This window comes from Bombyx mori, chromosome 1 (genome assembly GCF_030269925.1).
Source record: "Bombyx mori chromosome 1, ASM3026992v2".
NCBI lineage: Eukaryota > Metazoa > Arthropoda > Insecta > Lepidoptera > Bombycidae > Bombyx > Bombyx mori.
Genome location: NC_085107.1, coordinates 5,973,944 through 5,998,262, shown reverse-complemented (window position 1 = coordinate 5,998,262; position 24,319 = coordinate 5,973,944). Strand labels below are relative to the sequence as shown.

At 40.2% G+C, this 24,319-nt stretch overlaps 1 protein-coding gene across 2 annotated transcripts in view; it reads right to left on the bottom strand.

Moving 5' to 3' along the window:
• Positions 1–2,869: 2,869 nt before the first annotated feature.
• The window catches only part of Fkbp13 (FK506-binding protein), a 40,097-nt gene continuing 18,647 nt past the window's right edge, over positions 2,870–24,319 (bottom strand). Inside the window, exons 2-4 of one of the 2 annotated variants that reach the window (XM_038021743.2) lie at positions 5,777–5,865; positions 5,013–5,266; positions 2,870–3,938 (exon numbers count right to left, since the gene is read on the bottom strand). In XM_038021743.2, coding sequence (XP_037877671.1) covers positions 3,756–3,938; positions 5,013–5,266; positions 5,777–5,865 — 526 coding nt within the window. In that variant the 3' untranslated portion in view covers positions 2,870–3,755. 2 annotated transcript variants of the gene reach the window in all.

Below are 24,319 nucleotides of genomic sequence, written 5' to 3'. Positions count from 1 at the left end.
ATCTTTTTATGTCCTTCAAACGAGGCTTGTGGAGAGTATTAAGCGGTAGGCAGCGGCTTGGCTCTGCCCCTGGCATTGCTGAAGTCCATGGGCGACGGTAACCACTCACCATCAGGTGGGCCGTATGCCCGTCTGACTACAAAGGCAATAAAAAAAAAGGTAGGAAAAAAAAGAGGGTAGATGTAAGCACCATCTCGGTCTATATGTAAGCGGGCTATAACAAATTGGATCTTGTTGGGTATTTCTCTTGACCAATATAGCTCAGTACATTTGCAACTTCACCCTTGCTGCAATTTTATTTTGCCGAGTGTAGCCCTTTAAGATTCGGCGACTGGATTGCTGAGGAGTTTGCTCGTACACGCGGGGCATATTGCGGCTAGATCTCGCAGAACAAAATGGTGGATACCGAAGATGTTGCCGTTGCTGCAGCTTTTATTATTTTGTGTCATCGTTTAAAGAAACCGAATTGAATAGGTTAGTTGTGTGCGTGGTTCGGTCCCATGGTGAGGCGGCGCAAGATGGCTCCTGTGCGCGGCTCACGGTGTGTCTCCCGAGACGACGTCCTGCGGGATCTTCCTGTCCTATTGTCCGGACGGGGACCGGCGACGGCGAACCTTCGGCGCACACTGTGGTACCGTAGGTTTCATGGAGTCGGAGTGGTGGGGCTCGATGGGGTTTAGTCGGTAGTCGGCTTTGAGGGGCGGGTCCTGCGTGGTGGCCGCGCAGCTCCTCGCGCGCTTTTCTCAAGGCGTAGTCTCCCGGTAGGAGTTGGAAGAAGAGGATCACTTTGGTCTTCTCCCTCTCCCTCTTCTTCTCTGGAGGCGCCGAAGTTCGACATAACCCGGTCTGTTTCCCCCTCTCGACCGGGTATTCGTAACTGGATTCCCCAGCGTTAAAGGTGTGTGCATGCTTGTGCGACGAGACAGCAGCGGTATCTACAGGACGAGGCGGGGGGAGGCGAGCGACGGAAAAGAGATGGACTTATACATCAGAGCAAAGACGATATACGGAAATATTGCAGTGAATTCCAAGCGGGATAAATCATTTGCAATGTAGCCGGCTAGACATTAATTACTTGCAACTATAATGAAATATATTGACAATATCGCCGGGCTATACAGCAATGTTGCAGCCATTGTTGCACTGTATTGAGATATATAATGAGCAACTTGGCAGCTATAATAATATCGCAGCAAGCTATTGTCATAAAACTAGCCCGTTTACGTTTAAAAATTTCCGCTGAAAGGGAGATTGAGGTAGCGCCATAGTAGCAAGTGGAAAGATTTAAAAAACAGCGCCAAAAATACCACTCCTCATCCTCGCGTCGTTCCCTCATTGCTGAGGGTCGTGACCATCATGTTTGTGCAGAATTTTATTTATTATGTTTTTCCAGCGTTTCCGATCATTGGCCGGGTGAAAGGCTTCGTGGAATGGGATTTCTAGTGTGGTGTGGATTTGATCGAACCACCTTGTCGGGCCGTGACCGCGCGGTCCCTTTCCCTCAATCTTTCCTCTCACGAATAGTCTCTCTAAGCCTGATAGGCTTTTTCCGAGCAATATGACCGAAAAACTCGAGTGCGTGGCGAACGCAGAGTGTGGACAATCTTGTTTTGATCTTCAGTTGTTCTAAGATAGTTAGATTGGTTCACTCCGCTGTCCAAGGTACCCGTATCGATGTAGGTATCTAATACACTTCAATTCGAACCAGCACGTTTCACTCTTCTTAAAACTGCGGTATTCATATAATTTTCACTTCCTACACTAGCGCTATTTCGGTGGTGTGCTAACAATAACAATAATTAGCTGTTTAGGCATGTGGGCACTTTTTCAACTTGTCCCCGATACAAGATGGTACCCCTTGCCTCTACCCTCTATGAAATACAAACCTCAATGTTGTTTCCAGAATGACTAATGCTTGCACTACAACTCATCTTATTAAAATTATTGAGAACTAAAGTGGTGTTTTTGTTTCTATCCAATACGAAAGCGGAGTAGTAGTAGTAGGTATCATAACTGTGAGTTACAAACGCCTTTTCTTATATTTATATAACAAAACACTAATACTATTCACACGTGTTTCCTATAGATATTTGTTTGTTACGGTTTTCTTTAGTTAGTCCTTTTTAGTGTCGTTTTATCATTTGTTATTTTTTCAAATCACAACGGTTCTAATTAAGTTGTCACTTTGAGAGTGTGTTGTCTAAGTATTACTAATGCTGATTCCAGTTTGTCATCATCTTCAAAAAAATCATACCAGAGTTAAATCAGAAAAAAAACAGGTTTTTTTTGTAAATTACATATAATTCATTACTACGTTTGTCATTGTATAAACGAAAGTAATTATTTTACGACAGCTTATACCTGAAATAATACATGCTAGATACACTAATGGCTTAGTATTATTAGAGGCGGTAAGTGTTTTAACTGAGATGCCGTCCTGGAAACTGGATGTACTCGCCACTTATTTTGATTGGCTCTGACAGCTCCGCCAATGGACTAAGCGCGACTCAGTGCTCGTGTGACTATAGGATAATACCCATGATCTGGACGCGGAAGATGTAAATGTCATCGCCCAACTCAAGATATGAGGTCAAATTCTCAATTGTTTGTATAACGGCTGTCTATCATTCAAACCGGAAAGCGTATACCGCAGCAAAAGCTGTTTATTCGATAACTACAAAATTTGAACAAAGAAGTTTTATGATTTTTAGCTCCGTTATAAAACGTTCTAGGTATATTTTAGTTTTTTCTACTATTTATACAAAAGTAAATAAGTAGTAACATTGGCTAAATAGTTTGAATTAAATAGTTCTTGCAGTGTCGGTATTGTGCAAGCGGTATTAAATTATAAGTAAAATAAAACAGTTCCTGTTACAAATAGGTTTTATTGTACATAGCGGAATAGACGTCGCCTACCTACTAGACGATATGCATAATTTCCATTACAAAACTGCTATACGGCCAAAGATGTTAAAAGAATAACATTTTTTAAAGAAACCACAGATTTTGTGATAAATAAAGGAAAATAACAATTTGTTTCTTGTTCTATACAAAATTATCGAACATTACAAATGGACTATTATGGTGTAAAGTAAACGAATCTCTTAATTCCAATGTTCCTCAGATGCCCATAGCAGTTAAGTATTATAAATAAAGCAATCAATGCTTCGGTTACAGAGCCATATGAAAAACTTTGTGTTTGAGCTATTCTGACACCTTTGACATGATACGGCCACCGTGCCATAACCATGTAAATAATTTCAGTTTCTAATGTAGACGTCATCAACTACCGTTAAAATTAAATATTATATGCTATGTATGTACATATGTATATTACATACGACATTACAATATACATTAAGCTAAAGTATAACAAAACTACATTCCACCAACAACTTAAGTAAATAAACTAAGTACAAAAGACAACATAACTCTGTTAAGACTCATACAAATAGAAAAAAAGTATATTAGATTCAAGGATTGGAGATTGGAAACTGGAGACGAGGTCTGTAGTAATTTGATTGAATTTAGCAATCCTAATTATAATTAGAAATTGTAAAGAAAAACTTGAAGTCTCCAGTTTATAATTACTGACTAATGATGTGGTTTAATTCTGTTTATAGATGAAAGATTGAGCATGAAACAGATGATAATAATTAATAATCAAAGAAGTCGTGAATTTTTTTTATGTGAAGTGCTACAGATTTTGTGTAAAATGTTGGCTCCTAATAATGCCTAAGGCTTCGGAGACTCATTTAAAGTTCGTCGTGCTTAGGTCCAGAGAATTCCTCATGGCTGATGAAGCCGTTTTTGTCTTTATCTTCGTGCTGGAAGATTTCCTCAACAAGTTTATCGTGACTTTCCAACATTTGCTTGATGTCTTCGCTTACTTCACCACCGTCGGCGGGAACCATCTGCTTCTTCAAATAGTCGCTCACCTGCAAATTTATTAGAGTGGTTAACAGCTCTGTTGCTGCCTTGCATATAGCTTCGAAATAAATTATATTTCGTTTTTAAACTATTTTAATAAAATCTAGTGAAATTAATAAGCTACATTAATAACTTTTTGGGAAGTTTTTAAACTATATTTACAATATGCAATAATAATCCTGATTTGATTACAGGAGTTATATAATATGTTGTTTCATTAAACCAATATCAATTTGTTCAACTTTAAAGGTACGGAATGCATGATATGTTTACTTCAGATTACATGTTATTATCTGACCACATTATAGATTTCTTTGTACAATTATTCTATTGAAGATACGATACGATCGAAGATAAGATCATTAAAATTTAAATAAAAATTTACCTCAATATGGAATTCGATTTATAACATAAATCTCGCTTTATTCAATAGTAAGTATTATAATAATAATACAATAATTATTAATATAGGAAGTAACTTCATTATGCTGGTCTAGTTAATCACAATTGAACGTAGGTACGTGCATTTATTAAATACAATTGAAAGTAAGAATTATGTAAGAGTCGAGACGAGAAATGCAGCTTTTCTATATAATAGGTATAACATGTTTATAACAAATAATCACACATAACTTCTAGCAAGGTTCAAGCATATTATTATACGAAGGCCTATTCATTAAACTATGTAGACCATAAAAAGAAACGTGGTCATAGTCAAATAATAATCAATTTTTTTATTGCTTCGATTTGTGGACGAGCTAACGGCTCACCTGCTGTTAAGTGGTTACCGGAGCCCATAGACATCTACGACGTAAATGCCGCCACCCACCTTGAGATATGAGTTCTAAGGTCTCAGTATAGTTACAACAGCTGCCCAACCCTTCCAACCGAAACGCATTACTGCTTCACGGCAGAAATAAGGAGGGTGGTGGTATCTACCCGCGCGGACTCACAATTGAGCTGTTTGCTTTGAAAATTATATTTTTACAGACTGACGACATAGAGTACATCAACAAGAACCCGTCGAGCATGTCAGGCATTATTGTTAGTAGGTCGGGCCCACCACCAACAGAGTGACTGACCTCCTCTCGTGATAGCTCTCCATCGCGGTCGGTATCCATCGCTTGGAACGCTAACTCGATACTCACTTCTTCGCGGGAGAGCATGTTGTCCTTATCGGCGTCGATTTCCTTGAACACGTTTGTGGCCGGTGGAGAGTCACCGATGTTGATCAACTCCACTTCGAAATGCAATGTAGCGTGGGGAGGAATCACGTTGCCGGCTCCGCGCTCTCCGTAGCCCAAGGATGCGGGAATAGTCAGTTTACGTTTCTCACCTGAAATTTTAAATATTTACAATGAAATAGGGTATGGACTATTTGACGATTTAATGAAACGCGAATCTCAGTTTCATGTGCATGATTTTTTAATTAAAACTTAGGCAATGCTAATAATATGGGCCGATCGTCATAATAGCAAAGGTCAATAATAACAATAATAACGATTTGCAATCAAAATTAATTTGTGATGTACAAAATACTGATGATGTTGGCATTATGCATATTGTGCAATTGTTGGATTATGCATAATAATGTCACAGCGTTCGAGAAACATTGCAAAGGAAAGTTTATTACATAGGCAAATGTCACGTGGCAAAAATGTTCTATGGAAAGACACTTTGAATGAGGTTCAATAGGCTGAAGGTCGTATCACCAATGTGCGACAACTGTCCAATGTCGTCCGACAATGACGACTTAGGTCAGTGGTGTCGATTCGGGGGTCGGCCTCACTTTTGACATATTTAACTCTAAATTAAGTTTTCTGAGAAATACATAAAATGTACTCACCAACGCACATGTCAAGCAAGCCCTGGTCCCATCCCTTGATCACTTGCCCAACGCCAATTTGGAACGTAAAAGGTTGATCGCGATCATAACTGTAAGAATAGAAATTTTTACTTATTAATCTTTACCTATTGACGTGTTCGTTGCGCCGGATATCGCTCAAATCGTGCAGCTTGTGAAAAACTTGATAAGTGGGTTATCAAGTTTTTCACCTCGCCAATGTGACTCGCAAATGGTCCAATATTGTTTAAGCGCTAACGCTGTTAACTCCGCGGTAGATTGAGTATCGTTAGCTTTCACAATTGCTTTTAACTTGTCGTTGTTAGGTCTTCGAGCGATAATGAGATTCATTTTTTAAATCTTTAAGTCAGAAGCAGTTCATAGCTAGAACGAGTCGTGCGTTCGTTTGTAATTCTCTCCGTTCTCGTCATTAATGTTGTAAGCCGTTTGTGCAGCATTGCTACCGCGTTACAACTCATATGCCATGATTAATTGTATTCTTATCCTGTCCGTATTGATGAAAAAGATACAAATATAGTGAGAACAAAACACTTCTCAGTAAGCAAATGACTGAAATTGATAATGGATTTCCATATTTATTTATTAAAATTCATTTGATTTTAGTATTAATGGCCAGCATACATAAATTATAATTATTCTAATGCAATAGAGACTTTAATCGACTTTTTACTGGTGGTAGGACCTCTTGTGAGTCTGGAGGGGTAGGTACCACCGCCTTGCCTATTTCTGCCGTGAAGCAGTAATGCGTTTCGGTTTGAAGGGTGGGGTAGCCGTTGTAACTATACTGAGACCTTAGAACTTATATCTCAAGGTGGGTGGCGCATTTACGTTGTAGATGTCTATGGGCTCCAGTAACCACTTAACATCAGGTGGGCTGTGAGCTCGTCCACCCATATAAGCAATAAAAAAAAAATATATATATAACTGAAGACAGGTCGAAAGTCACACGTTGCTCTCAACTAGGGGGTGGAGACACCGCTTCACACAATGGTCATCACAAAAACGTCTGCTTAACTGTTTAAGCGTTGGTAATTATTGCAAAGGATTTTCACAAACTTTCCTACTTTTATTTATATTGGATAATATTAGATAGAATATTGGTATAGTTTCATATACAGATTCAATATGTTGATAAAAGGTCCAGGTTTCGAAGAGAATGCAGACACACACACATTGTATGTACACACGCGTGTTATAGATACAAAGCCCTATGACAACGAGCCATATATTGGGCGACATGATTGTATCATCAGATAAATGGAACCATCGAACGACCAGCCTTTGTTCTAAACAACCATTGAATAAAGGCATTACATTTTGTCACAGCTCATAGTTTAGGTTGATGGCAGTTCTTTTTTGTTGCATGCGGTTCGTTCGATGGGAGTTAGCATATTGTAGTCTCATACTAGTCGTGTTGACACGCCAATGTTGTCATATTTGAGTATTCAAAACCGAACTATCCGCAGATGTATAAAAAAAAGACCATGACAAAATGACATCTATTTTTTTAAAGAACCAATGTCACTACATACTATAAAACAAAATCGCTTTCTCTGTCCCTATATCCTTATGTGTGCTTAAATCTTTAAAACTACTCAACGGATTTTGATGCGGTTTTTTAAATAGATAGAGTGATTGAAGAGGAAGGTTTATTTGTATAATAACATTCATTAAATAGTGGAGAAATCAATAATTAATTACAGTTTCCGAAGCGAAGCGAGGGCGGGTCGCTAGTATCATATTATAAAGGTATGTCATCGGCAGGCGATCGACACTGAAAAAAGATAGAGATAAATTGAAAAAAAAAACTATATTGTGTGCTTTTACTTCGAAGCAAAGCTTTTTAAGTAAAAGCTTTAATAACTAAAATATTTTTAGTGCTTTTTAACTTGCCAGGTATACACCATTCGCTCTGGGCTACTACATATTTCGCCAATTTAAAAATCGACATCATATTACGTGGCTAGGCTTACATAATTACGATACAAAATACAAATAACATGTTATTATTATTCTGAATGTGTTTGTTGTTTTGCATGATAATAATTTACACGGAACTTGAAGGATCTATTACATAATAGATACAAGCAAACCTGCCAGTTTCAATCCTACTAAGCAACCGTGAAGTGACGAGTTCACAATAAATTACCTAAATAAATGCTGTACGTTTTAACAACGGTTTGACCCGTAACAATGGTCTTTTATCAGTTCGTCTGGTTACGGTACAATGATCGCTGTCCAGAATTGAGGCTATAATTAATATCTTTCTTAATGTAACGGAACGTCTGCACTACGTTGTCTTTGGAAGAGTACTGTCATTATCACGTTCGAATGAGCATCTATGTTGAGTCCGAATCTATGTTAAATTATGGCTACAATACAATTCCTTTTGTCTTGTAATTGTATACTTTAAATAATTGGGTATAAGTTTTTTATCATCATTCATGTTGAAATTTTTTTTCGTATTCGCAAATTTAATTTTATATTCATTTTATTATTATTATTATTTATTAGGCACACAATACACATCATAAGCTAAAAAGATACATAAAACACAAAGACAGCACTACAATCCGAAGTTAATCGGTTGTAGGATGTATTGTGAGCCTATGCGGGTAGATACAACTATCCTGCATGTCCTCAGAACAGTTATATGATCCGGTTTGAAATGTGCTTTAGCTGTTGTTATACAATACAAATGAAATTTCGAATTCATGTCATGCAAAAAACCCGAAAAAAAAACACGTAGCTCTTGATCTTTAATAAGGTCGTAATTTTTTAATGGTTTTACTTCAATTTATTCTGTCAAGACAAAAGAAGAGTTAAGATTTGATAAAAAGGCTATGTTTTGTTTACAAGTTTGAAGTCTTGAACGAAAATATTTCTAATTGTCCGTGATTGCTAAATATATTTATTTGGAAGAAGAAAAAAATTTTTCTTTTTATTCTTTTTTATATGACGTTCATTCTGATAAAGTTTCAAATATGAAGATTCCGACAGCAAAAACCTCGAATAATAAATTCTTATAAGATAAAAGACATAAAATTTAAAATAATGTCTAAAATGTAACTTGTTTAAATGATTCTGCCCTTATGCAAGTGAACGGTAGCATTCACTTTGGCCCGATGGACTGAAGTAGTCCACATGTCTATGTCTATGCCAATAAAAATGTTTCCAGTAAGTTGTTTATCCACTCGATCAACGAGGAGTACGTGACTTGATCGAGGAAAGTGTTCAATGATGGTTGCATAGTTATGCGTAGTGACGCCAGTGACGGGCGGCACAGAAACTTTCACTCGCGTTCAAAGTTCAGCCGTATCCTCGCATTGCACAATTAATCACTTTAAGGTATGTATATTCGATGCGAATTGATTGCCCGTTCATAATCACTAATCCCAAACTAGAAGTGAAATGAAGAAATAATTTGCATTCAAATTAAAAAAAAGTTTGGCTTTGCTTTATAAAAAGCGTTGCTGTTACAAGCGTCTTGATCACTTGTAGAAAGTTCGTGTATTTGTTTTTTTTTGCCCTTTATTTCTAGTATCCTCGGGGGGTTATGTTAGCTTTACCAAACGTGTAGGCGTGCTCACGGGGTTCAGTCTGGGAGACTGCTAACATCTGCTGGCTCGTAAACCAATCATTTATGTTCAAAGCAGTTATTGTCGCTTAGTCATGTTTGCCTTTCAAGCGTCGATATACATATTTATATGTATGTGATGATGACTTGTTTTTTTCTTTTTACAACAAGGTAGTTTCTTCTTTCTAAAACCGACAAAGGTACAGCGCAGCCGTAGGTTAGAAAAAAAATGTCGCTCAGGACTTCAGCAATGCCAGGGTTTGTAGCTCAGCCGCTACTCAACGCATAAGCGAAACTAATCTATTAAGGACAGCCAATATACGGAAAAAAAAGTCTCATGTGCATATTATAATGTCACGCTACCCAGTACGGACTCTAATTTGACTTTTCGGGGAACAGACATAGCATCCCATCTCAATCTCCACTGAAACCTTTAATTGATTATACTACATATAGCAGAACTTGCTGATGAATGCCGATTTCAGCTATTACTATTGTTTTCGTACAAAACCAAGTTCCGTTTTACGAAAACAAAGGAAGTGTAATTTAAAAAAATTGAAGTTTGTTTTGCGTGAGATGTAACATTCTATTGTTCAGCTGTAGGGTATGTTTTCCTAACGAGCGAAATATTCATGCAAGACAATTACAATGCATTTTGGTATGGTCTGGAATCGAATACGGGCCGAAAACGTATATATGGAATGCATCTAAAATCTACACATCGACAGTTACATGCAAAGAGACTTAAGGTAATTCGATTTTAGAATCAAATTCCGAGGGAACATATTTTGGATATCGGGATCTTCGGCAATGTTGCTAGCCTACCACTACACAATGCAACTTTTAACATTTTGGTGTGAGCAGAATTCGTTTTAATTGTAAAATGCTAGCTACCAAATTTAATAAAATCAAAATACTGCTATTACCAGTCGTATATTAAGCATATTTTTACAATTCAGATTTTTAAAATCATCTTCAATTAGAATGGTTTTAATTATTTTTTCTTTTTTTTTAAAGTTTGTTAATCAATATATTTCTCTGAATAAGATGCTAAATTAGAACGTCCACGATGAGACCGGTCCAATGGAAAGTTTACTAGGAAACCATTAAGCTATTATTTGAAATTCGAAAGGCCTGTGATTTTAAAGGTTGAATAGATTATTTCAATAAACAGTTTCTTTATTCTGTAATCAAAGAATGTGAGGCGTGATATTACTATAAGATATTCCATGTACATCAATCGATCTACACAACAAGGCTGTACTTTATTAGATGCAAACTAGTAGGTATATGCAGAATCTAACGAGACCGTTACCTAAATCAAAATGGGAATAAACTAACATGACGTGAATGGATAACTATCTTCTTTTATTCAGTAATTACATATGTTAGGAATCACGTTTTTGTTTTTAATAGACAATTCAATTTTAACGATTTTCTCCTGTGTTATGACTACCGAAGACACACACGAGACAAAAACATGACGCCCAAATCCCGGACATTAATTAATATCTTACACAAAAATAATACTTACTTGAAATCAAATCATTAACCACTTAACAATAACCCGTATTAGTAAAATCAGCGGATGATCTGGGAAGGCATCGAAACTGGCAGTTGTCTTCTTTGGGTGGGTACCCACTGGGTACTCTATATTTAATGTTCCTCTTTTCTGCTTAATTAGATTTATTATCTCTTCTAAATTATATTTCGCGTGGACGATACATTATTATTGGGTTATTACTGTTATATTTTTCATTTATATAAACTAGGACTTCCGACCACTCTTTCTTGTTATGATTACCGTACATTTAAAATAGCGGAAATTTAATAATATCGCATACGTTCAATCGCCAAGGGTGTCTTAGATCAAACATCAATTTGTTTTATGCGTAATTCCCGGAGGCGTGGTGTAACAGAACCACTAACAACTTCTCGATACGCTCCAAACGCGGCATAAACGGTAAATGATCTATGAATCTTGATGCTCTTTTGAATATTACAAGCGTGCAAGCGTCAGAAATTATTTTGTAAGGCATTGAACGAACATTAAAATCTTTCGTCTAATTATACCTTTCTTAGAGTTAGACGCTTCTAGAATTAAAACTTGCGTAATTTCAAATCGAACTCAGATTTAGTTTTAGCTCTCAATACGATTACAAGTTAAACAAAAGATAAATTGCAGTATTTGCTTTTAGTGGATTCATTTATTTGTTAAGTAGGTTGATGTGCATTCACACAGGATGACATATGTTTACTTTTTATTATCAATATCTCTCTTTGTTTTATTGTTTATTGAGGGAATAGTTAAAAGGGAATACACATTGGGCAATCTGGTGATCATTCACTACACTAACATAAGATAGAAAGTTTCTTATTTCATAATTACTATGATACTTAAAGATGCTTAAATATGCTTATATACTGGATGATACTTAAAGTCAATTTTACACGTGTACATATAATTTTAAAATTGATTCATTCACAAAAAAGAATACATTTGTTTATTAAATTATACTATAAAAGTCACGCAACGTGTGTACGATAACATTTGACTTGCAATAATACTTTCCCACGAGTCGTTCTGTCTCATTCTTTGTGCGCTGTGAAAGTATGAGAACTATGACGGTATGCGTTTTATCAAGTATTCTTGTAACAACAGCTATTGTAAGGAGCGACACACTAGAATTCGAAAGTTGCACGCAATGAAGCAGGATCCGTTAAAATACCGGAAAATACCTACTTTAATTCTAGATTGCATCATATTGATCAATAATTTTAATAAAAACTACCAGTTTATGCATAGACAGGTATGTAGGTACGCCACTAAAACTTCACAAATTGTTACACATATTACGTACCGCCCATATTACCAACTTGTGTATTGACTGACTTTATATACAATTACGTATCACCCGATCAATAACTAGATTGCAGGTTGGTGCCTTAATGTTGTAAGCTATTATAGGTCAGTGTCACCATCCTGCTTTTTTCTGCTTGATTTTTCTGGTGGTAGATTCTGCGAAGCACTGCTTTTGTTAGGGCTGGTATTAGCAAATGCTCTCAGGTTGAGCCGGTGAGCTTACCTACCCGTCTGGGCGTATCTGGCTCTTAGGCTACCAGAGAATAAGTAGGGGAAAAAATTTAGGGCATAAACTAGCCGGGGTGGTTGTATCTATACGTGCGGTTACAGAAGCCGCTCAACCATCAGTAATTAAGCAGATTATAATTATAGGGTGGGTTTGATTTTAATTACACGATGTCATTCCTTCACCGTGGAACTCATTCGTGCATAAATGTCATGTACGTATTTCATTAGTATTATAAATTGCTACACGTTTGCGGGATTCGAACACCGGCATAGTCGCGTCGCTAGGTACGAATCCACGGGACCAGCCGCGTCTTATGCTTTTAGGCCACGTCGACTTTGTGCATTTATATTGATACTTTGACCTAAAGTCGCGTTGGCGACGTTTGTCAAGTGGATGGCGGCATCCATGTTGCCGGTATTTATATCTATAGGCTGTAGTAACCACTTAAAAGCAGGTTGTCCGTGAGCTCGTATACCTATTTTATGTAACAATACAAAATATCCGGTTCATTATTAATTATGGAGGTAACTTATATAAATAAGATTTTAAAAGGTTTTTTGTTTATCTCTAATCAAATCAATTCTCTAACGTCATTGGTTGAGTTATCTTCCAAATAAAACGAATCTTAGTTATAGCTAAAACTTTCATTTAATATTAAAGATTATTTAGATTAAATATTATAGTTAAGAAGCTACTTCAACGAGTTTCCACTTGAATGCCAATAAAATCACAAAATCAATAAATATAATTTAAAATAAAAATATATCTCGAAATAAAAACTAAAAGTATCTATTTATCAGTAGAATTGTTTTTTATCAGCCCACAGACGTCACTGCTGAACATAGACCTCCCCCAAGCCTCGCAACAAAGATCGGTCCAGCGCTGCTCACATCCAGTGCATTCCGGAATTATTAATTCGCGATAAAATTTAAGCTATTCATCCTTTTTTTTATTTATTGCTGAGATGGGTGGACGAGCTCACAGCCCACCTGGTGTTAAGTGGTTACTGTAGCCCATAGACATCTACAACGTAAATGCGCCACCCACCTTGAGATATAAGTTCTAAGGTCTCAAGTACAGTTACATCATTCTCGCTCACGACTCGGTCGTGCGCGGACGTGCTTTCCGATCCGTGGCCCGCTTGCGAGCTGCGTCTCTGAACTCACAGTTGTGCTCGACAGTGTAGTGACCGTGAATACATCGTGCTTACAATTCAGTAGTGCGGACGTGCCGATCCGTTGGTCGCTTGCGATTTGCGTCTCGGAGTCCATTTTTGTGCGCTAAAGTGTTGTAACCGCGAACCCACCCTTTACCAACTGCCTTTTTCAAGGCAAAACCAATCGCTACGATCAGGCTTCCTGTGGCACTCACAGGCTAGCGATTTCCTAACCTTTCCCAAAACAACAGTCTTTTTCAAGACTAGACCCCCGCTCGCGATTCTGCCTGCTGTAGCACTATACAGCCCGAGCGGGTTCCTTTCCTTTTCCCCGCCGATTGCCGTTTTCACGGCATAGGCATTCCCCCCCCCCTGCTCCTTGCTGTCCTGCAGCACAGGGGGGTTACAAATCCTATCCGGGGCCTCGCCTTTCGGCGAGTTCAACAAAAGTCCCGGGGCCGCCCCCCCCGGGCAAGAAGACCGAAGATGCAGAACAGTGAAAGTGTCAGTGACAGTGATTTTGTCGGGTTCCTCCGGGAAAGGTACCCGACAATTAGGGCCGAATATTTAGCCTATAGGGCCTCCCGTGGCAATCCCTCCCCCCCCGCGTCCGTCGCCGCGTATTTCAACCGTGCCTCGGAGGCACGACGCGCGCCCCCCGCCGCCGCGTTAATTTCGAGCGCACGTTCCGACGATGCGACTCACGAAGCGCCTAGCGCTACCCCCACCCCCGCGCCCGCGTCGATTACGTCATCGCTCGTTTCGTCCGTCGCGACCTCCGTAGTCTCAAGTTCAGGCTCCGATACGGAATCGGAGATGGACTTTGAATCCGCGTCCAGCCCTCAGCCCGGAACCTCGGATGGTTTCCAAACAGTGACACGTGGAAAGAAGCGTACTCGCGCCGTGGAGTCCCGGAACTCCACGACAAAACAGACGAAATCCGCGTCCGCCTCTCGACCGAAAGTAGTAGTTACACCGGAGTCGGACTCCGCGCGCCGCGTAACCCCACCGCCGCGTCCCAAGCCCGCGCCCGCTCCCAAAGTAGCTGCCCCGCCCCCGCTGATACTTCAAGAGAAGACAGCGTGGAATCGCGTGTCCCAGGCCCTTCAGGCTAATAAAATTAACTACACCCATGCGCGTAACGTCGCGCATGGGATTCAGATCAAGGTCGCAACGCCGGGCGACCATAGGGCCCTCTCAGCATACCTCCGAAAGGAGAACATAGGTTTCCACACCTATGCTCTTCAGGAGGACCGCGAGCTCCGCGTAGTAATACGCGGAGTCCCTAAGGAGCTAGAAATAGACTACATTAAGGAGGATCTGACCGCTCAGGCCCTCCCGATAGTTAGTGTGCACCGGATGCACAGCGGGCGGGGCAAACAGCCCTATAATATGATACTCGTGGCGTTAGAACCCACCCCGGAGGCCAAAAAGAAGATCGCATGTCTCACGACAATTTGCGGCCTATCCGGGATCTCGATCGAAGCCCCCCATAAGCGTGGCACTCCCGGGCAGTGCTACAGGTGCCAACTCTATGGCCACTCGGCGCGTAATTGCCACGCGCGCCCCCGCTGCGTGAAATGCCTCGGCGATCACGCTACATTAGATTGCGTTAGAGATAGGGAAACCGCGACCGAACCTCCCAGCTGTGTCCTATGCCTTAAGCAAGGGCACCCCGCGAACTACCGTGGATGTCCCAGGGCTCCGCGAAAACGTCTAACCCACCCAGCTCCGCGAACCGTCGGCCCAAAGACTTCGGCACCTTCAGTGCCGAAACCCGCCTTCGTGCCGGCTGCAGTTCCCACGGTCTCGGCGTGGAAAAAGCCGCTGCCGTATACGAAGGCGGGAACGGAAACCGCACCCCCGCCCCCGCTCGTGACACGCCCCGCGCCCCAGCCCCTGCTCGCACCTCGCCCCGCGCCCGCGTTCCGTCCCCCGCAACCCTCTGCCGTCAACGACTTCGCGCTCGTGCGTGACTTCGTCACCGCGGTCAACTTCGACCGTCTGCGATCGTTCGCAGACGCGATACGTAGGTCGGTAACCCCCGAACAGCGGCTCGCGGCCGCTTTCGATCACATGGACGTCTACGAGTCCGTGTCGCGTACGTTATAAAATCTTTACCGGTAACCAATGGCGCAAAAAGGTAGAGAAAAACCGTATTCCCTTACGTTAGCATTCTATAATGCTAACGGACTCGCGCGGCAACGCGATCAAATTTTTGAATTCCTCCGCGATAATCTTGTAGATATTCTATTAGTGCAGGAAACCTGTCTGAAGCCCTCGCGTCGCGACCCGAAAGTCGCGAATTACGTCATGGTTAGGAATGACAGACTCACCGCCTCCAAAGGCGGGACTGCCATTTACTATAGGCGGGCCCTGCACGTTGTCCCTCTCGATACTCCCTCGCTCTCACATATCGAGGCGTCAGTGTGCCGTATCTCGCTGACGGGACACCAGCCGATCGTCATCGCATCCGTTTATCTCCCCCCGGACAAGCCCCTTCTGAGCAGTGACATCGAGTCACTGTTCGGCATGGGAGACTCTGTCATCCTGGCAGGCGATTTAAATTGCCACCACACTAGGTGGAACTGCCATCGTACAAACGTTAACGGTAGGCGTCTCGACGCGTTTATAGACGACCTCACCTTTGAAATAGTCGGTCCCCCAACTCCAACATGTTATCCGTATAACATCGCGCTCCGTCCGAGCACTATAGACCTGGCATTGCTTAGGAACGTAACTCTGCGCTTGCGTTCCATCGAAGCAATGTCAGAGCTCGACTCAGACCACCGACCTGTCGTTATGCAGCTCGGTCGCCCTCACAACCCAGTCACTGTTACGAGGACCATGGTGGATTGGAATAAGCTGGGCACGTGCCTAGCCGACGCCGCTCCGCCAATCCTCCCTTACGGCCCGGATTCGAATCCATCCCCCGAGGACACCGTCGAATCCATAAACATCATTACCGATCATATCTCTTCCGCGATCATTAGATCTTCTAAAGAAGTCGATGTGGAGGACAGCTTCCACCGCATCAGACTGTCCCCCGATCTTAGGAATCTCTTAAGAGTTAGGAACGCGGCAATCCGGGCCTACGATCGTCTTCCCACGCATTCAAACCGGATTCAGATGCGTCGTCTACAACGCGAAGTCCACTCCCGCTTAAGCGACGCGCGTAACGATAATTGGCATAGTTATTTAGAACAACTCGCGCCCTCCCACCAAGCATACTGGCGACTAGCTAGGACTCTCAAATCCGAAACTACCGCTACTATGCCTCCCCTCTTACGCCCTTCAGGCCAACCACCGGCATTCGATGACGATGACAAGGCTGAGCTGCTGGCCGATGCACTGCAAGAGCAGTGCACCACCAGCACTCAACACGCGGACCCCGAACACACCGAGTTAGTCGACAGGGAGGTCGAGCGCAGAGCTTCCCTGCCGCCCTCGGACGCGTTACCCCCCATTACCGCTGACGAAGTTAGAGACGCGATCCACAACCTCCAACCTAGGAAGGCACCAGGCTCCGACGGCATCCACAACCGCGCGCTAAAATTTTTGCCAGTCCAACTGATAGCAATGTTGGCTACAATTTTAAATGCCGCTATGACGCACTGCATCTTTCCCGCGGTGTGGAAAGAAGCGGACGTTATCGGTATACATAAGCCGGGCAAACCGAGAAACGAAACTTCTAGTTACCGTCCGATTAGTCTCCTCTCGACGATAGGAAAAATTTACGAACGTCTCCTTAGAAAACGCCTCTGGGATTTTGTTACCGCGAACAAAATTCTCATAGACGAACAGTTCGGATTCCGCTCAAAACACTCGTGCGTACAACAAGTGCACCGCCTCACGGAGCACATTCTGATAGGGCTAAATAGGCGTAAACAAATCCCGACCGGCGCCCTCTTCTTCGACATCGCGAAGGCGTTCGACAAAGTCTGGCACAACGGTTTAATTTACAAACTGTACAACATGGGAGTGCCAGACAGACTCGTGCTCATCATACGAGACTTCTTGTCGAACCGTTCGTTTCGATATCGAGTAGAGGGAACTCGTTCTCGTCCCCGTCAACTGACTGCCGGAGTCCCGCAAGGCTCCGCGCTCTCCCCGTTATTATTTAGTTTGTATATCAATGATATACCCCGGTCTCCGGAGACCCACCTAGCGCTCTTCGCCGATGACACGGCTATCTACTACTCGTGTAGGAAGATGTCGCTGCTTCATCGGCGACTCCAGATCGCAGTAGCCACCATGGGACAGTGGTTCCGGAAGTGGCGAATAGACATTAACCCCACGAAAAGCGCAGCGGTGCTCTTCAAAAGGGGTCGCCCTCCGAACATCACTTCGAGCATCCCACTCCGTAGTAGGCGCGCAAACACCTCCGCCGTTAGTCCCATCACTCTCTTTGGCCAGCCCATTCCGTGGGTCTCGAAGGTCAAATATCTAGGCGTCACCCTCGACAGAGGGATGACATTCCGTCCCCATATAAAAACGGTACGCGACCGCGCCGCGTTTATTCTAGGACGACTCTATCCAATGCTTTGTAGTCGAAGCAAACTGTCCCTCCGCAATAAGGTAACTCTCTACAAAACTTGTATACGCCCCGTCATGACGTATGCAAGCGTAGTGTTCGCTCACGCAGCCCGCACCCACTTGAAATCCCTTCAGGTTATTCAATCACGATTCTGCAGGATAGCCGTCGGAGCGCCTTGGTTCCTTAGGAATGTGGATCTCCACGACGACCTGGAGCTCGACTCTTTTAGTAAGTATCTACAGTCGGCATCGCTGCGCCATTTTGAGAAGGCGGCACGACATGAGAACCCTCTCATCGTAGCCGCTGGAAATTACATACCCGACCCAGTAGACCGAATGGTAAACCGTCGACGTCGCCCAAAGCACGTCATTACGGATCCTCCTGATCCATTAACGGTGCTTTTAGGCACCACAAGCACCGGTCACCGTCCTCGTCGAACCCGTCGCTTGCGACGAAGGGCTCGACGAGCGAACTAACCCATAGACACAGCCCACTGAGTTTCTCGCCGGATCTTCTCAGTGGGTCGCGTTTCCGATCCGGTGGTAGATTCTGCGAAGCACTGCTCTTGCTAGGGTCAGTGTTAGCAACTCTCCGGTTGAGCCCCGCGAGCTCACCTACTAACGTTAGGGTGAAGCTGAAATAGCCTCTCAAGGCTATCAGCATAGGTAGGGTAAAAAAAAAAAAAAAAAAAAAAAAAAAAAACAGTTACATCGGCTGCCCCACCCTTCAAACCGAAACGCATTACTGCTTCACGGCAGAAATAGGCAGGGAGGTAAATCATCATTCAAAACTTTCAACAGAATCTACCTACCTCATCAAATTGTTTCTTTTAATTTATGATTAGCAGTAACCATTTTATCGCGTTTAAAACAATTCTCTAATGCTTTGCATATTCAATTTAACTGAGTACAATGTCTAGAAACTTGAACAGTACAAATTTCTGCAGGACATCGTGAAAGCGGTCGTGAAAGTTTTCGTCGAAGATCAACTGAAGTGAAAATAATAATTCTACGTTCTTTCTGTTCCTCCAACGAGGCAAACACGAATGCGAACCGAAAAGTACTTCTAAGATATTGGGTTTTTGACTTCTTACTCTTTTTGAAAGTTTCAGTAATGTTTTTTGGCTATCTTGTTTTGGAACGGTGTCGGCGTAAATATCATGATTGGTGTAATTCGAAGATGTGAATTTGATCTACTGGAAATGCGTTTTAATGAGTTTTGAGTCACCTCTGTAGATCACAAACCTGTTTGCGTGTACACTCTTGTTAACTTTAACTTGCATTATAATAAATTCATACATAACAATAATTATGTGCTTGCAATATGTTTCGTAACTGCCAAAAGTAATTCTTGATTCTATAAGAGATGTTGCTTGTATAACTGCCGAAGGATTCGTATGTTTCCGTGTTACTAATGCGGTGAAAGTCACGGGACCAGATAAACCGGCTCGGCAATTACATTTACTATGTACTTTTTTGTGTATTGCTTATCTCTGTCGACGTGAAAGGTTCAAAATGTTATTCTCTAATCGTTTTTGTTGATCTATGTATTATATATAAGATATTACTTGAATTCTTCTTTTTATTCTGCTTGGATTTAATTATCTTGATTTAATCGCTTGCATCGACAGTGTATTAATGAATACTAAGAATTCTGTCTCGTGTAGACAGAAAGTTGTAAATTCGTATTTACGAAGTTTCAAACTTACAATCCTTTATCCTTAGGAAAGTTTTAATGTTAAACTTGAGTTCCTGGAAATAATTATGTATTCCACTATTAAGTGTCCAAGAAAGTTTTTGATATGTTTAAAAAGCACGTATTTACACATTAATTTGTTTGTTTGTTTAACATAATAGTAAATAATATATAATGGTAGTCATGGTAAATCAATTGTCATTAATACAATAGATGTATGAGTAATTTTTTTTTTAATGCCCTTGTATGCAGATGAGCTTACGGCCCACCTGATGGTTAGTGCTTACCGTCGCCCATGGACTTCAGCAATTCCAGGGACAAAGCCAAGCCGCTGCCTATCGTTAAGTACTCTCCACACGCCTCATTTGAAGAAGGATATGTCATATTTATTTAATGTTTGATTCTTAGACCAATGTGATGTCAAGTAAAACTGAAGTTTGGAGCTCGAATCATAAAAATACATATAAAACGAACATATACCACATCCTACACACTAGACTAACCGAAGTGCGGTCGGGCGCGGGCGCTGAATTTTTCACGCCCCTGCCACCCCTGTACGCTACCCCGAATTTAATAAAATATAACAGAGGAGACTTCGTCACATCTTCGCAAATGTAAGATTACTTTAAAACGCATTAAATCTTAAATTGGCTTCGATTTGAATCGACAAACGTTTAGTAAAATGTATTTTTTTTTTATTTCTCTTTAGCACTTTGATATCCACTGCTGGGCATAGGTCTCCCCTTTTTCATGTCATAATGTTCGATCCCCTGTCATTCTTATCCACCTCCGCCACGCCGCCCTGAATATATCATCGGTCCACCGTGCTATAGATCTTCTGGCACCTCTACGACCTAATCTGGGCCACCATCCCGTTACTGCCTTATTATTTTAATAATTACTATAATCAAAACATAGTATCATTGCTATAATAATATCCAATTCGCTAGATTTTTGAGTTTTAAATAGTTTATGCGACTTTATGATGTTAGTTTAAAATAATATATTGGTAAAATATTAAATTTATTAAATTTTATTAAAATAAACCTCTGTCGGTGTTTTAGCTCCATACGTTCTTTTTTTTGCAACAGATGGAAAGCAAATAGAAAATCATCCAACAATGAAAACAGAGGTTAACTTATTAGAAGCTTAACCTAATAAATTTCTATAAACTAGAATAATATTATACTCGTAATTGTATAAGAGAAAATAGGTTGTGTAGAAAGTGTATGTGAATAAGTATTGTGGCTTCTGGCCTGCTTAATCAAATATGGTCTGCTGGCCAAATATCGTGATGATGATATTCAACAACTGCCGTTACATGCATCCGTGTAGGCGGCACCGATATGACACGAAAAAAATAGCTATGTCATTCTGACTTTCACAACACATTCGTTTTTTGTTCAGTAATAAATAAAAAATTGACAAGTACTTTTTTGAGAATGAAACAAATACCTAATCGTTTGCTCAGTCCGAATTATGAAGGGCTTAAAACACAGTAATAGCTTAAATAAAGTAAAATTGTATATACCAATGGCCAAAATCTGAAATCTCAATAAAAATTCTAGAAAACCGTTTTTTGTTCATTGAATTAACTAAAGACAATTGTAAATACAATAATTACCTAAATATACGGGCGGGGGTCACTTAGTCGATTGATTTTCACCAAGTTTCTTCGTGCTGCATTTGAACGAATGAAGGAGTTGTTTTCCCAATGTATAATAATACACTCAGCACCAAAGCCAAGGCCTTAGCAACATCATTTTAAAGATTAATGAACCGAAATAAAATATGTCGATTAAGTATTCGGACACGATCGCTGTAATGTATAAGTTTTTAAAGAGAAGATGTGATCGAATTTCAGGACAAAGGCGCTAGACGATAACGTAATACTGAATTTTTAACGTCGCGGTTAGTGTAGGAGCCAGCTGAGGCCGGCAGACGAGCTTGCAGAATACGGAAAATTTAATATTTATAGTCGGAATACATGTCTTGTTTTTGTAACATTATGACAATGGTGTCAAAGCAAGACCGCAGTCTCTAACACAACAATTATCTTCTATGTAAGTTAGTAGTAATTAGTGGTGATAGAGGGTATTGTGAGTTCGGGTTGGTTCCACTGCCCTGCTTATTTTGCCGCGAATAATTTTAAGGGTTGAAACTTGAAACAGCTTTTATGTGTACTATATTGAGACTTATACCTCATGTTTCAAGTTCAATGCCCCATTGCGATGTATACGGGCAACTGTGACTCTTTAACATCATATGGGCGGTGAATTGATTAACGAGTTTATACATAAACAAAATAAAACTGGACGTCTTTGAAAACAGAAATATCGTCAATTCTTGAGTTTAAAAAAAATCAACGTTTGACCTTGGGGTGAGTTTATGGAACACCACATGACATTTGAAAAATGCTATGCAGATTCTTGACTGTAGCCCTGGGATAGGTGATGTCCATTGGTGTTAGTGATCACTCACAATGAAATGGACCCTATCTTCCTCTATCAACAAAGTCAAATTTTTAATAATTATTATTATATTACATTGTGTATTAATTGTATGTATATTTACGGATATATGTATGTATGTATGTGTATATATATTTCACTAGATTGGTACACCGCGCGTAGTTCGTTTCCAAATGATTCTTGTCCACCTGATGGTCGTCTAGAAGAGATCGCTCTTAGCGATAAGACCGCCAATTGTACTTTTTTGTATTTAATGTATCGTACTGTTTATTTGTTTTTTGGTGTACAATAAACAATACTCTCTCTCCCTCTCTCTCTCTCAATAATAAAACTAAAAAGTATTCTAATAGTGTTGACAGTGACCCAATCGTTGTTAGGTTACCTAATTTCCTATGCAGCATGTAACGAAGTTGCCAACATCGAACGGACAGTTTACGAAAATCAATTTGCAGGGTAAAGAGATGTGCAGTTGAATATGTAGCGACGCTGCACCACATCGTCGTCGCTAAAGTTTGCAGCAGCCGATCTCTTGGAGCAGTGTATAATGTCGCTTTGAAGCGGGCGCAGCATGCCTCTTTGTACGGTATTTCATTGTCTTTGTCCGAAAAGTCACTAACAGTATTACATGGCAGAAACAAAACTTTGTCTTCGAAACTCTTTCAATAACCTATAAAATCAGATAAAGCTACCGTACTGTACCGTAGCGTAGCTGAAATTTATGTTCAACAAACAATAACGATAATACTGTTTTAGAGAAATCTATTTGACATGTCTTCTCGCATTAAAACTGTATAATCTCAAAACTTACTAATTTTACAGGAGAGTGTTTTAAAGGTTTAACATGTTATATTTTTAATATTGATCATCTTTGCAACTGTCTATTAAAGTAAGATAAAATAATGTATTAATTTTGTTAACAGTAGTCAAAACATTGGTAAAAAAAACAAAAAAAAAACTAATACTAAACTACGCTCTTTTGACAGTATTTATGAGAAAAATACTGGTGATACCAAATGATTCCAAATGATCCGTATATTAACTTAATTTCGAATATTTTAGGAAGTTTTACACTTTTAATGCGAAAAGACGATGTGGGTTTTGGATTAATCACCTCTATGTTTTTTTTTCTTTTTATATAAAAAATAGTGCTCAAGCGATTAGTATGGTCAGTGAGTTAACTACAGTACTAAAAAAGCATCGTATGAATACTTGTGTTCACCCAATAATTCGACCATAATGACTCCCACCTGAAGAACTAAATTCGTTTAATTTTTGTCATTTTTTTGTTTTTTATTTTTAAAAAAATGACATATATATGTGTATTGCCATATTTCAAATTAACACAGAATCAGATTTAGATTTTCTTTCGTATATATTCACGACGTACTTACAGATATTCGTATTTATTAAGAGTATTATAGGAATGCCTATGGTATGGGTGTAACAAATTTTGTGACATATTATGCTGGAAAAGGTATTAAATTTATTTCATTCATTTTCTTGTGCAATATACAAAAATATATCCGTGCATATTACACTGTGAGCCTTCAAGTAAGTACATTAGTAAATAAGTTTTAAAAATATTGTACTTATTTGAGATTGTAGCATTCAATCGAGTGTCTCTGCATATTTGGAGTGTCACGTAGTCAGTGATAATAAACTTCGAGCCCCGTGTAACTTTCAATATTATCAATTCATCATCAGTAAGCGATACAGACAAATTGCTCACTTTATTTAATATTTAATGGAAGGGTACCCCGATCAATCAACCCAAAAGACTTGCTACGCTCAGAGATCTCAGATACTCCTTTTTTTTAAATAAAATCGTTTCTTCCGCATATATCTATTATATATATATATAGAATTGAATGAATGTCTTTTGTCTTGGATTATTTTCGAGGCAGCTGAGGTGGAGTTAATGTTTAAATTGTGAATTATATGATTAAATTATGAGCCATCGTAAGCGATTCCAGGGGGGAATTGAGTTTGCCTTTCCC